The following is an 11,186-nucleotide window of genomic DNA, read 5'->3' on the forward strand; positions in this document are numbered from 1 at the left end:
TTTTTCTTAATTGGTGTTGAAGAGGGTTACTCGACACATGATAGATAAACATATATACCCATTGTCACAATAAACGAAGGTGGCCTAATCATGGAGAGCCATAGAGGGCTTCAACATCGGTTAGTTATTAACCCAACAAGTTTCCCCTAATGACGTTTGTGACTCCATGATATTCCGCCTTATTTCAGTATGGAGGTATATTATAGGACACTGATAAAGATTCTTGATCTAACATGAGATGAGACCTATCGAATATAGAGAGAGAATTACATATAATTATGATTTTTGTCTAATAAGAATAATGTACTTTTAATACTTTTTAACACAACAAAACTAAGACGAAAGATTAACAATCAATCTCATTCATTAATATATTGTAATAAATTTGCTAAGAGACAAATTAATTAATTCAACATCCAATTAAAGTTCCTAATGAAGAAAACATTATTATTTATTCGGGACAAGTGTAACATAAACAAATTAATTTGATATTTATAAGTATCATTTATTTTAGAGTTATCTGATCATGAATATGGAGGAATAATGAGATATTCTTGGCCGTTTCCACCATGTTCTATATAATATTATGTCACATCTTTATGTGTTGATATGTGTGTTGTGTGCGTTATACATACTTATGATGTCCATTCAAGGTTCGAAAAGCCATATTAAAGAAAATTGCAGTTACTTTGACGAGTGCCATATATTATAAATACTAAATAATACACGAAGCTTGCTTGTGTACATTCACATATATCTAGAGAGAGATATTTATAGGGACTAGGGAGAGATTGAGGACTTAAGTGAAATTAAGATGATGATGATGTAGAAACAAGATCAGGATGGTGATCATGATGCTGCTTCTGCTGATGATATAGAAAGATATAATGAAGATGATGATGATGTAGAAAGAAGAAGATGATGATGATGATGATTAAGAAAATGGAAATGTGTATGCAATTGGTGAAGCTGGCTTATGAGTTTCTGATGGCTGTCGTTGAAGCAGTGGACTATGTTATTCATCATACAAACCCATCGCAACCTGCAATTAGTTATTCTAACCCTTATCCCAACATCTACCTTGGCCTTCTTCCCTAGCTACTCTCCACCCTCTTCATCCATGCATATTAACTTCATGCCATTTTTTCGTTAACTCTGCGAGAGACGTATGGATATAGTTTTCGTACATAATGGCATTTCTTGTTTCATTCATTCACTTTCTGTCCATTAATATTTACAAGTACTTAATAAAAGTTTGCTTTTCTTTTAAAAATCGGATATTTTCTTTCGAGATTTATGTTCTAATTAAATTGGTCCCATGCCATTCCTTAAAATTAAATTCATCGGGTTCAAAACTTTATAATGATTAATTAGAAAGCTTTAAACCTTAATAAGTACCTAACTAAAAAAGTTATACTAAATAACATATATTCATCGATCCAATAAAAAAATTAAAGATATTTTATTCTGTTCCATAACTTATTTTTCTTATACATGAAAACGTCACATAGTATCTTTTTACTTATACAACAACATTCTCAATAAGAGAAACAATATTATCCTCTAATTCGGGTTTCTTAAAATGATAAATCTGTATATTTTCAACATCCAGTTTCTTAAAATTACTACGTTTTCTGGTGACAAAGAACTTGCCCCAGTTATAACTCTTATACTTTGCAGGGTTTCTTTCATCCGTCAGCTCAGCAAGCGGCGCCACCACCGTGTAATGTGCAGGATTCAAGAAAAATGGGATCGAAAATCTTTCTCTACCCGAGTTCACCTTCACCCTATGCTCTACACTCTCATACATATCATTGCTCCATACCTATACAACAATAACAACAACAAATCTTAAATAAGAAGAACTCAGATCAGATCGATATATACAGATCGGAGATATGTTGTTAATGATACCTGAATAATGTCCCCGACGTTGATGATGAAGGAATTTGGTGTTGGCTTAACAAAGATCCACTCTCCATCGGTTTTTCTCTTAACTTCTAAACCTCCGACTTCGTCTTGAGCCAAGATCGTCAAAGCACCGGCGTCCTTGTGTCGACCAACACCAAGGGCGAGGTCAGGAGCTGGGCACGGCGGGTAGTGGTTCAGTCGAACAAAACTGGTTTGATCCTTGGAGAAGAAGGGCTCAAACCGGTTTGCAGGAAGGTTTAAGCTCATGGATATCAATTCCAACAGTCTGTACGACAATTTCTCAACTTCTTTTACATATTCTTCCGATGCCTCCCTGAGTTTTCCGAAAACTGGATTAGGATCATGGTTAATTAGTTATTATTTATTAAGTCAAAAATTAAGTACCTTAATTCTGGAGGATGGTCAGGCCATTGATTAGAGTACTCCGCCGTCTGTTCATCGTCGGATTCATATGACGCCGGCATCAACGTCGGAACCTCCACCGTGAAATCGAAAACTTCTTTCCAGTCCCTCACATTTTTTGTGTGTTCGGTATCGTAATAACCAAATGGGTTCCCTTCGCCTCTCTTCACCTTCTTCTTCTCCTCCAATGGCTGATCGAAAAACTTCTTGGCTGCCGACTGTAGCTTTTCACGGACGTCGACGGGAACCCCGTGGTTGATTACTTGAAAGAATCCCCAGTTTTTGCATGCGTCACGGACCTGAGATATCAGGTCGTCTATCGCGACGGCGGACGGAGACGAGTTTATGAAAGGCGAGAGGTCAATTTGTGGGATTCCTTCGGCTTTGATTACTGCAAGTTTAGGTCTGTGTTCAGGTTCTTGGATGAAAGATGGATCAACTTCTCCCATGGCTGAAGATTGATGAATTCAAGATCGGAAAAGTGATGAGTTTAAAAGGTGGTGGTGACTGGTGGAGTGAAAGAAGCCTATCTGAATTTTGCTATGTGGCAAGTGAGCTTGGTGCTATGTATTTGGACCCTTTTTTGGGTATGATACATGGTGATGATTTCATGATGTAAGTTTTGATTAATTTATCTATGGATATGTTCATTCTTACGTTTTGTTTTTGGTAATAAATTAAGTTATAAAAAAATTGGAAGAGAAAGGAAACAAAGGGAGCAAACATAAGAACAAATGACCTGTTATATTTTAAAAAGTAAATTATTGAAATGTTCCACTTGATTTGGTAGAAACCATGGTTCTAAAAAGCTCGTCTGTTATGGCGCGTCATGGCTCCAAGGCTTGTATGTGCTGCCAAGCTTTACCAAAACATCGTCTTGACTCATATATGTATATAAAAATGAATAATAATAGAAAATACATATAAAAATATGAATTATATACAAAATTGTCGCCTTAAGTCATGTCTTACAAACAACGTGACTCGTCAAGGCTCGGAAAAGCTTGAGGTTTGACATTGCCGCCAAGTCACGCCTTACGTTATTTAGAACCTTGGTAGAAACCGTGTGGTATGGCTGTTATCTATATTTTTTGTTTCAAACTGTGTGTTATTGAAAAGTAAATTATTTTTCACGTTTTTCGTGAGTGTGAGTAAAAATAAGTTTTTCATAATTATTTTCATATCCTTAAATTTTTTTAAATAATATGTATATCCATATAAAACTCATAAACTCGTGCATATACCTAAGTATTTAATTTAAACTAAAAATATTATTTTTAAATTAGATTATAACTAAGTTACTAAAATACATTTTTGCAATCCTTCACATAATCGATATCCTTATTCACGATATATGGTTATTCACGACTTGATAATGTTTTTGCTAATCGATTAGGAATATGCAATCATCAAGTTTTGTTAATCGAATTTGCAATCATCAGGTTTTACTTCGGTTTTGCTAATTAAATATGTAATCACCAAGTTTGCAATCATCAGGTTTTGCCGTTACAATCAATTAGGAAAATTTAATCATCGGTTTTGCTAATTGATTATACAGAATGTGAAACGACAAAGAATCAAGTCATTAACAATCATATCATGAATAATGAGATCTATTATAGGAAGGGTTGTGGATTGGTATTTTGATCTATTATAGGAAGGATTGTGGATTGGTATTTTAGTTTTTTAGTTTTAATATAACTTAAAGATTATGTTTTAAAATTTTAAATAGATTAAATTAAGTATTTAGGTATATATATATATATATATATATATATATATATATATATATATATATATATATATATATATATATATATTCTCCTCTAATAAAAGAATCCTTAAGATGCCACATGTCAATTTTCTACATTTATATTTTGCCACATGGCACGTTTCTAAATCCTCACCAAATAATTTCCCGTCCATTCCTACATAATTATAAAAAAACGAATTTAAGTAATTATTGGTCATTCAAATTCATATTTCAAATGCAAAGAAACCAAAATGTTAGCCTAAATTTTCGTCAAATATCCTTAGATTCTAGGGTTTTATTTAGTATGATTTCACCTTCATCTATATCTCAGCCGCTCCCATGGCACCTTCCCTTATTTCTCATGATGCTTCTAGATCTTTCATTGATTTAATTGCTTTATTTAAATTTTATTAATCAAGAGTTTTGGGCAGATGAAGGTTTTTGTTGGAGATAGAACCACCATGTTCAGAGCTAGAGCTATTTCATTGGCGATACAAGTATGATGATCAACGTAGTTTTCCCTATCATGGTGCTTATGTTTCTTGTGTTGATTTTGGTATGTAGACTGTAAATAATCGAGATCTTTGAGCTATGAACGACTGAAACCTTAACCTCTGAAACCAATACCTGACATCTAACATTCCCATTCAAAGTCGGTACTTTATAGAACCCCATATAAGCATTATACTTTATATGTAGATTAGATCTTTGTTTTATGCATTTTCTTTTTTACACTTTATGTTTCTTGCTACCGCTTTCACTGGCATGGTGGATCTATTTTGATCAAATTTGGTTTTCTATGTTTCTTATTTGTTGAATCAGTTTAAATTATGCCAATTAGGGTTCTATCTGCTTAACTGTAATCACTTTCCCTAATCACAATTTAGTCGCATCTCTCTTCTTCTTTTTTCATCTACTTATACTCTTTGTCATGTGTTTTCTCTCAATCTGTTAGAGATTCAATTGTTGGTGGTGTTTGGCATTGCTGCTTGACAGCAAGTAACTTGAGGAATCTGGTGTACACAATTCAATGGTTATGTTGGATCTATATTGATCAAATTTGGTTTTTCTATGTGTGTTATTTGTTGAATCAGTTTAACTTATGCCAATTAGGGTTCTATGTGATTAACTGTAAGCACTTTCCCTAATCACTATTTAGTCACATCTCTCTTTTTCTTCTTTTTTTCATCTACTTATACTCTTTGTTGTGTGTTTTCTCTTAATCTGTTAGAGCTTAAATTGTTGGTGGTGTTTTGCATTGCTGCTTGACAGCAAGTAACTTGAGGAATCTGGTATACATAATATCAATGGTTATGTTACTTTGTCGACTAATAATTTTTTAATTCTCATAATTGCCAATTTAAACCAAGACCTGATCTCAAATCACTTAATATTTTCTTTTGATTCTACTTGTGACTTGTGAGGAAGGCTACATCTTTGTAATCTAAGAAAGGTATGTCTTTACAAAAACTCTTGAAATTAAGTTCTTATCATTGATGTTGTTTATGATTTATTTTATTATTTGATTTTTTGGATTTGGTAGTTAATTACATATGGAGAAAGTAAAGTGTTATCTCAAATAGATATTTGGGCAGGTATCATGTTTTCATTTTGTTGCATAAATGAGCTCATTTTTTCCTACGTTAAAAAATTCGAAGTTTGGTGATATAATTGGAGAGCATTATTTGTTTTGGATCGAAAGTAAGACAAATAGGAAACCTTGGATGTTTGGGCCAAATTATTCATTTTTAAGCGTAATATTGTACTTGATTTTAAAAGTATGATTTTTTTCTTAAAACAACTTGCACCACATTGATCATGTCCAAGTCTTTATCAACATCATCGAATTCAATGACTTCAAATGATAGAAGTTGATCAAGCAAATGCAAAAAATAATAAATAATAAAATAATAAATAATAAAAAAAATTGCAATTACAGTTAATAAGAGTCAAGGGCAGTCATTGTCGAAGGTTGGTTTGTTTTGCAAGGACCCTGTTTTTACATTTGACCAATTGTATGTTGCTTTATTATATAGTTCAAAGTAGAAAATGATTAAAATTGTTGATTTTATATAAAAATTGGTAGGCTAACAAATAAAACATGTAATATTGTGTATAAAGAAGATTTTAGAAATTTATAAATATTATGTACAATAGAGTCAGTATGCACATAAATCTCAGAGAATGTCATTTCCATTTATATTTTAAAGTATGTTCAAAATTTTAAGGTAATTTACAAAATCATAATTTTCTAATATATCTACAAGTATAAATTCTCGATCGGATATTCAAATCACTATGCTTTCGTAGTTTTAACCTATCATTATATCATCATGAACTATTATTATGAACTTACAGTCAAAACAACTATATTTATAAATTATTTAATTTTTTTTTATTGATCAATAATTACCTTAAAATTTTAATAAAATTATTTTTACTTTTCTCACCCGTAGTGTCCACGGGTTATAACCTAGTATATATATATGAGAGTTTATAGGTTTTATAAGGATATATACATATAATTTGAAGTTTTACAGTGATATAAGCATAATTATAAAAGTTGACAAGGATAAAGACGAAATTGTCTCAAATGTTATGGAAAACATTTAACACCTTATTGCAAATAAGTAACAAATGGAATCCATTTCTCCAAACAATAAACAAAAGATTTTACAAACAAATAATTTTATCCATGAAAGGGCACCAACAAATCTACCAAATTTTTGGGTCCATAAAGGTTGATATTTACATGAAAACAGACCATACATCTTTTATTTATATAACAATATTCTCAAGCCAAGAAACATTATCATCACCCTTTTAGCTCATCTGATTTTTTGAAATGATAAATTTGTATGTTTTCAACATCAAGTTTCTTAAAATTACTACGTTTTCGTGTAGCAAAGAATTTGCCCCAATTGTAACTATCATACTTGGCAGGGTTTTGTTCATCAGTCAACTCTACCAACGGCTCCACCACAGTGTAATATGAAGGGCACAAGAAAAATGGGATCGAAAACCTTTCTCTCGTCGAATTCACCATTACCCTATGCTCTACACTTTCATACTTGTCATTACTCCATACCTATACAACAAAAAATAATATAAATCTTTTAACTCAAACTACTTATAGTTACAGTCACGTATAAAAAGAACAAATACATAAGTAACTCGAACCTTTAAGATAGTAGATGATTATTTTGATTACCTGAATCATGTCCCCAACATTGATAATGAAGGTATTAGGTGTAGGCTTGACAAAGATCCACTCTCCATCGGTTTTTCGCTTAACTTCTAAACCTCCTACGTCATCTTGAGTCAATATAGTCAAAGCAATGGCATCCTTGTGTCGACCAACCCCAAGGGCTAGGTCGGGAGCAGGGCAAGGTGGATAGTGGTTAAGTCGAATGAAACTAGTTTGGCCCTTGGAGAAAAAAGGTTCAAATCGGTTTGCAGGAAGGTTCAAGCTAAGTGCAATAAGTTCCAACAATTTGTATGACAATTTCTGAACATCTTTAACGTATTCTTCACATGCCTCCCTATTTTTAAACAATTAAAATGAGTCGGTATCAATTATAAACAACATATATGTTTATATGTTCCTTGTTATAACACATTGTTATACACCTAATACCTTCATTATCAAACATAGACACAAAGTCTTAATTGGTAGTGTTCTTTGATTTACCCTCACATAATAATACGGATGTGATGGGGTCTATCAAGGATACATTTTACTGTTTTTTAATATTTATATTACTAACTATCTATCTTTTAACAATATATTTATTAAACATATAGTTGATCATTTGATTGTACTCATATGATCGTATTATTTCCATTCAAATTTACCAGGAAACAAAATTTGTAATCATAAAAAGTTAAAAGCATATAAATAAAGTTTACTATAGTACAATAGTACAACTAGCATCTACAACATTTTGTTAAAAAATATGAATTATTCAAGCTAAAACATGAGAGAGAAATGATAATTTTATATATAAGTAGGTGTGAGACCCATGTATTACATGAGTTTATTTTAATATATATATATATATATATATATATATATATATATATATATATATGAAATTTTAACAATTTGTGAAGTTTGAATTTATAAGAAAAATGAGAAAAAATTTAAATTATTAAAATTAATGAGACTTTAATACATTGAATATATTACATATATAAATCATTTCTAATAAATACTTTACATATATATTACCTTACATATTGAATTTGGAATTTTAATTTAATAAAATGAAAACTATAATAAAATGACAAGTGGAAAATAGAAAATTCAAAAATTCTAGAAAATGTCATGTATCCAAATGAAGGAGAAAATGACACGTGGCAAAAAAACATTCATTTATTAAGGAAGATCTGTTTAAAAAAAATAGATAAATATTATACCTTAATTCCGGAGGATGGTGAGGCCATTGGTTAAGATACTTTGTCCTCTGTTCATCGTCCGGCTCATGAGATGCCCACATCAACGTCGGAACGTCCACCGTCACATCAAAAACCTCCTTCCAGTCCCTCACATTTTTGGTATGTTCAGTGTCGTAGTAACCTAACGGATGCGCTTCGTCTCTGCTCACCTTCCTCTTCTCCTCCATCGGCTGATCGAAGAATCTCTTCGCCGCCGATATCAGCTTTCCACGGCTCTCCACGGGGATTCCGTGGTTGAAGACTTGGAAAAATCCCCAATTTTCGCACGCGTCACGTACCTGAGCCACAAGATCTGCATGAACGCTCGCCGGAGACGAGGTTAGCAAAGGTGAGAGGTCAATTTGTGGAATTCCTTGAGCTTCGATTACTTCAAGTTTAGGTCTGTGTTCTAGTTGTTGAATGAAGGTTGGATCTACTTCTCCCATGGCTGTTGATTGATGGATTGAGATCCGAAAGTTATGAATTTAAAACATGGTGGTGCAAATGCGCATTTGAATTGGCGACTATGAATTTGGATGGGTTTTTGTGCATGATGCATGGAGATCGTTTTCAACTTTCTACAGTTTTTCTTATTTTATGTGCCGATCAACGGATTGCTTGCAAAAGAAACGAGACAAAATTGAAAACGTTGCGTTGATAAATGAAAAGGAATGATAGTAAAGTTTGCCGTTTAGTTTGATACTAGATTACTAGCTAGCTACTATTAAACAAAAAATAAATAAGGATATTTGATAAACTGAAATATGGCACTTCTTTAAGAAAATTAAGGTAGAATTTATAAGCTTTGGTGGCCATTTAATATATAATTATATATTACATATATTAACTTTTGTTTCTTAGGTTAGTTTACGTAAAATGTCAACATAACTTGTTATCAACAACTTTTCAGTCACTTAAACATGTATCAAGGATTTTTTAAATTTTCTTAAGAAATGAAATAAACTCTTAAAATCTTCACAGTAAACTCTTAAAAATTTAAGTGATTTAAATAAATGTTTCAATAAATATATTAAAGTTTGTTTTATTGATTTGCATAATACGTACTTCTTTTTAATGATTTGCATAATACCATATAGATAAAAGGTGCTCCTATATATATGTACACGATTCAATCGTGTAAAAGTAATGAATGAATTTGATAAATTAAAATTAACCATTTGCAATAAACTAAAGTAAATTCCCATCAAACCAACTCGTCTAGATCAGTTGGCCACCAGGGTTGCCTGGGCGGTTTTCCTTTGGGAGGTCCCGGGTTCAAGACTTTTTGGAAGCTTTTCCATAGGTGAAGCGGATAAAAAGGGTAATGGGGTAACTCCCCATGGGAGAAGGTTCGGAAAATGCATACTGCCCGCTTGAATGTCACTGCACGACTTGAACCACTAACATATATAATCTAACTCTGCCGTTCTAAATAAATAAATAAAAAAAAGTAAATTCCCATCATGAAACTCTTCTAGGTTTACATTAAGACCATCTCCAAGCTGATTCAAAAGAATTAAAAGTTAACTTACCAATAAACTATCTAAAGATAGTCTATCAATAAGTTTGTTTATAAGCTACTTTATAAAATACGATTAACTACTTTTATTATTTTACTTAATGTTAAATTAAAATAAGTTATCGTATAAACTAACTTGTTTTTGTCAAACAGGTGCTAAATATCTTTATAGTTAGATTAATTTTTATTTTAAAAAATTCAGATTATATCTTTAAAAAAAATTAGTATATAACTTTTATTTTGCTTTTTAACCCTCTATGATAAATTTTCAAATCATACGTATAATAATGCCCTTACACCTATATCAATTTTCAAATCAACCCTTTTACTTTTTAGATATAAGTTTATATTTTAAATAATATATATAAACACAATGTAAATATATCATATTGAACCATCTTATTTTATGTGTCAAAATCAATAAACTGCTTGTGTTCATTAAACATTCATTTGTGTCAAATTAACCCATTTGTTGTTAATTTGTTGAATAAGAACTATGAATATGAAACATTAACATAACTAGAAGGGGTAAAAATGAACGTTCGGTTTAATGTGTTTATGTATATAGAAGATTTAGATTTTCGGTTCCATTTGTTATACTGAAACACTTTCATCTTTATTATGAAAATGTCATTAAAAACATAAGGTATTTGTGATAAATAGATGTTTAACTAAAGGGCAAGTTAGAAAGAATGGATGGGTGAAACATTCATTGTTCTTTGGATTGTTTTATTAAATGTAACCTTTTTCTATGTGTTTTGTTTAGAACGATGATATTCACCAAATGGACACAAAAGAAGGGGTTGAAAATAAAAGCTTAAATATTATTTCGTCGATGACACATCATCATTCAAAAACGGATACATTATAAAATCATTAGTACATTGTTACAGTAAGGTTAGTATCGAATAGATTTTTATTTATTAATAATATTCAAGTTTTCAATTTTTGTCAAGAATTAACAGATCCGATGCAAAATATATGTACTTTAGGTTACGTCATTACTATAAAAAAATTTAGACGTAACTATAATGTTGTATTTTAATGTAATTGTAGAGGTGAATATAGAAATTCACAAATATATGATCTGTAACTTACATTCAAAATAAAAGGGTATTTATTGAAATGTGATATTCTGAAAGA

The 11,186-nt window shown here is 31.2% G+C and overlaps 2 protein-coding genes and 1 long non-coding RNA gene across 3 annotated transcripts; 1 reads left to right on the forward strand and 2 right to left on the reverse strand.

Annotated features, from left to right (window-relative positions):
* Window positions 1–1,443: 1,443 nt before the first annotated feature.
* LOC145115585 (protein LATERAL BRANCHING OXIDOREDUCTASE 1-like) lies at window positions 1,444–2,893 on the reverse strand. Its single transcript, XM_079051894.1, has 3 exons — window positions 2,317–2,893; window positions 1,915–2,245; window positions 1,444–1,825 (listed from the first exon to the last, which is right to left on the reverse strand). Exons 1-3 carry the CDS (start codon window positions 2,781–2,783, stop codon window positions 1,523–1,525), a joined length of 1,101 nt encoding a protein of 366 aa, XP_078908020.1. The 5' UTR covers window positions 2,784–2,893; the 3' UTR covers window positions 1,444–1,522.
* On the forward strand, window positions 2,820–4,838 carry LOC145115586 (uncharacterized). Its single transcript, XR_013711617.1, has 2 exons — window positions 2,820–2,949; window positions 4,519–4,838. It is a non-coding gene; the product is annotated as an uncharacterized LOC145115586 (long non-coding RNA).
* A 1,866-nt stretch (window positions 4,839–6,704) lies between these two features.
* LOC145115549 (protein DMR6-LIKE OXYGENASE 2-like) lies at window positions 6,705–9,156 on the reverse strand. Its single transcript, XM_079051852.1, has 3 exons — window positions 8,507–9,156; window positions 7,299–7,629; window positions 6,705–7,175 (listed from the first exon to the last, which is right to left on the reverse strand). The coding sequence occupies exons 1-3, from the start codon at window positions 8,968–8,970 to the stop codon at window positions 6,903–6,905; spliced, it is 1,068 nt and encodes a 355-aa protein (XP_078907978.1). The 5' UTR covers window positions 8,971–9,156; the 3' UTR covers window positions 6,705–6,902.
* Between the last annotated feature and the right edge of the window lie 2,030 nt (window positions 9,157–11,186).

This window comes from Lactuca virosa, chromosome 5, assembly GCF_052849685.1.
Source record: "Lactuca virosa cultivar CGN04683 chromosome 5, Lactuca_virosa_CGN04683_v6, whole genome shotgun sequence".
Classification (NCBI taxonomy): domain Eukaryota; kingdom Viridiplantae; phylum Streptophyta; class Magnoliopsida; order Asterales; family Asteraceae; genus Lactuca; species Lactuca virosa.

Excerpts from the sequence above, each read along its gene's own strand:
- LOC145115585 (XM_079051894.1), bottom strand. The coding sequence starts at position 2,783 with ATGGGAGAAGTTGATCCATCTTTCATCCAAGAACCTGAACACAGACCT. Across the intron at positions 2,246-2,316 it reads GACCATCCTCCAGAATTAAG|GGAGGCATCGGAAGAATATG; the intron begins GTACTTAATTTT and ends CGGAAAACTCAG. Across the intron at positions 1,826-1,914 it reads ACGTCGGGGACATTATTCAG|GTATGGAGCAATGATATGTA; the intron begins GTATCATTAACA and ends ATTGTTGTATAG.
- LOC145115549 (XM_079051852.1), bottom strand. The coding sequence starts at position 8,970 with ATGGGAGAAGTAGATCCAACCTTCATTCAACAACTAGAACACAGACCT. Across the intron at positions 7,630-8,506 it reads CACCATCCTCCGGAATTAAG|GGAGGCATGTGAAGAATACG; the intron begins GTATAATATTTA and ends GTTTAAAAATAG. Across the intron at positions 7,176-7,298 it reads ATGTTGGGGACATGATTCAG|GTATGGAGTAATGACAAGTA; the intron begins GTAATCAAAATA and ends TTTGTTGTATAG.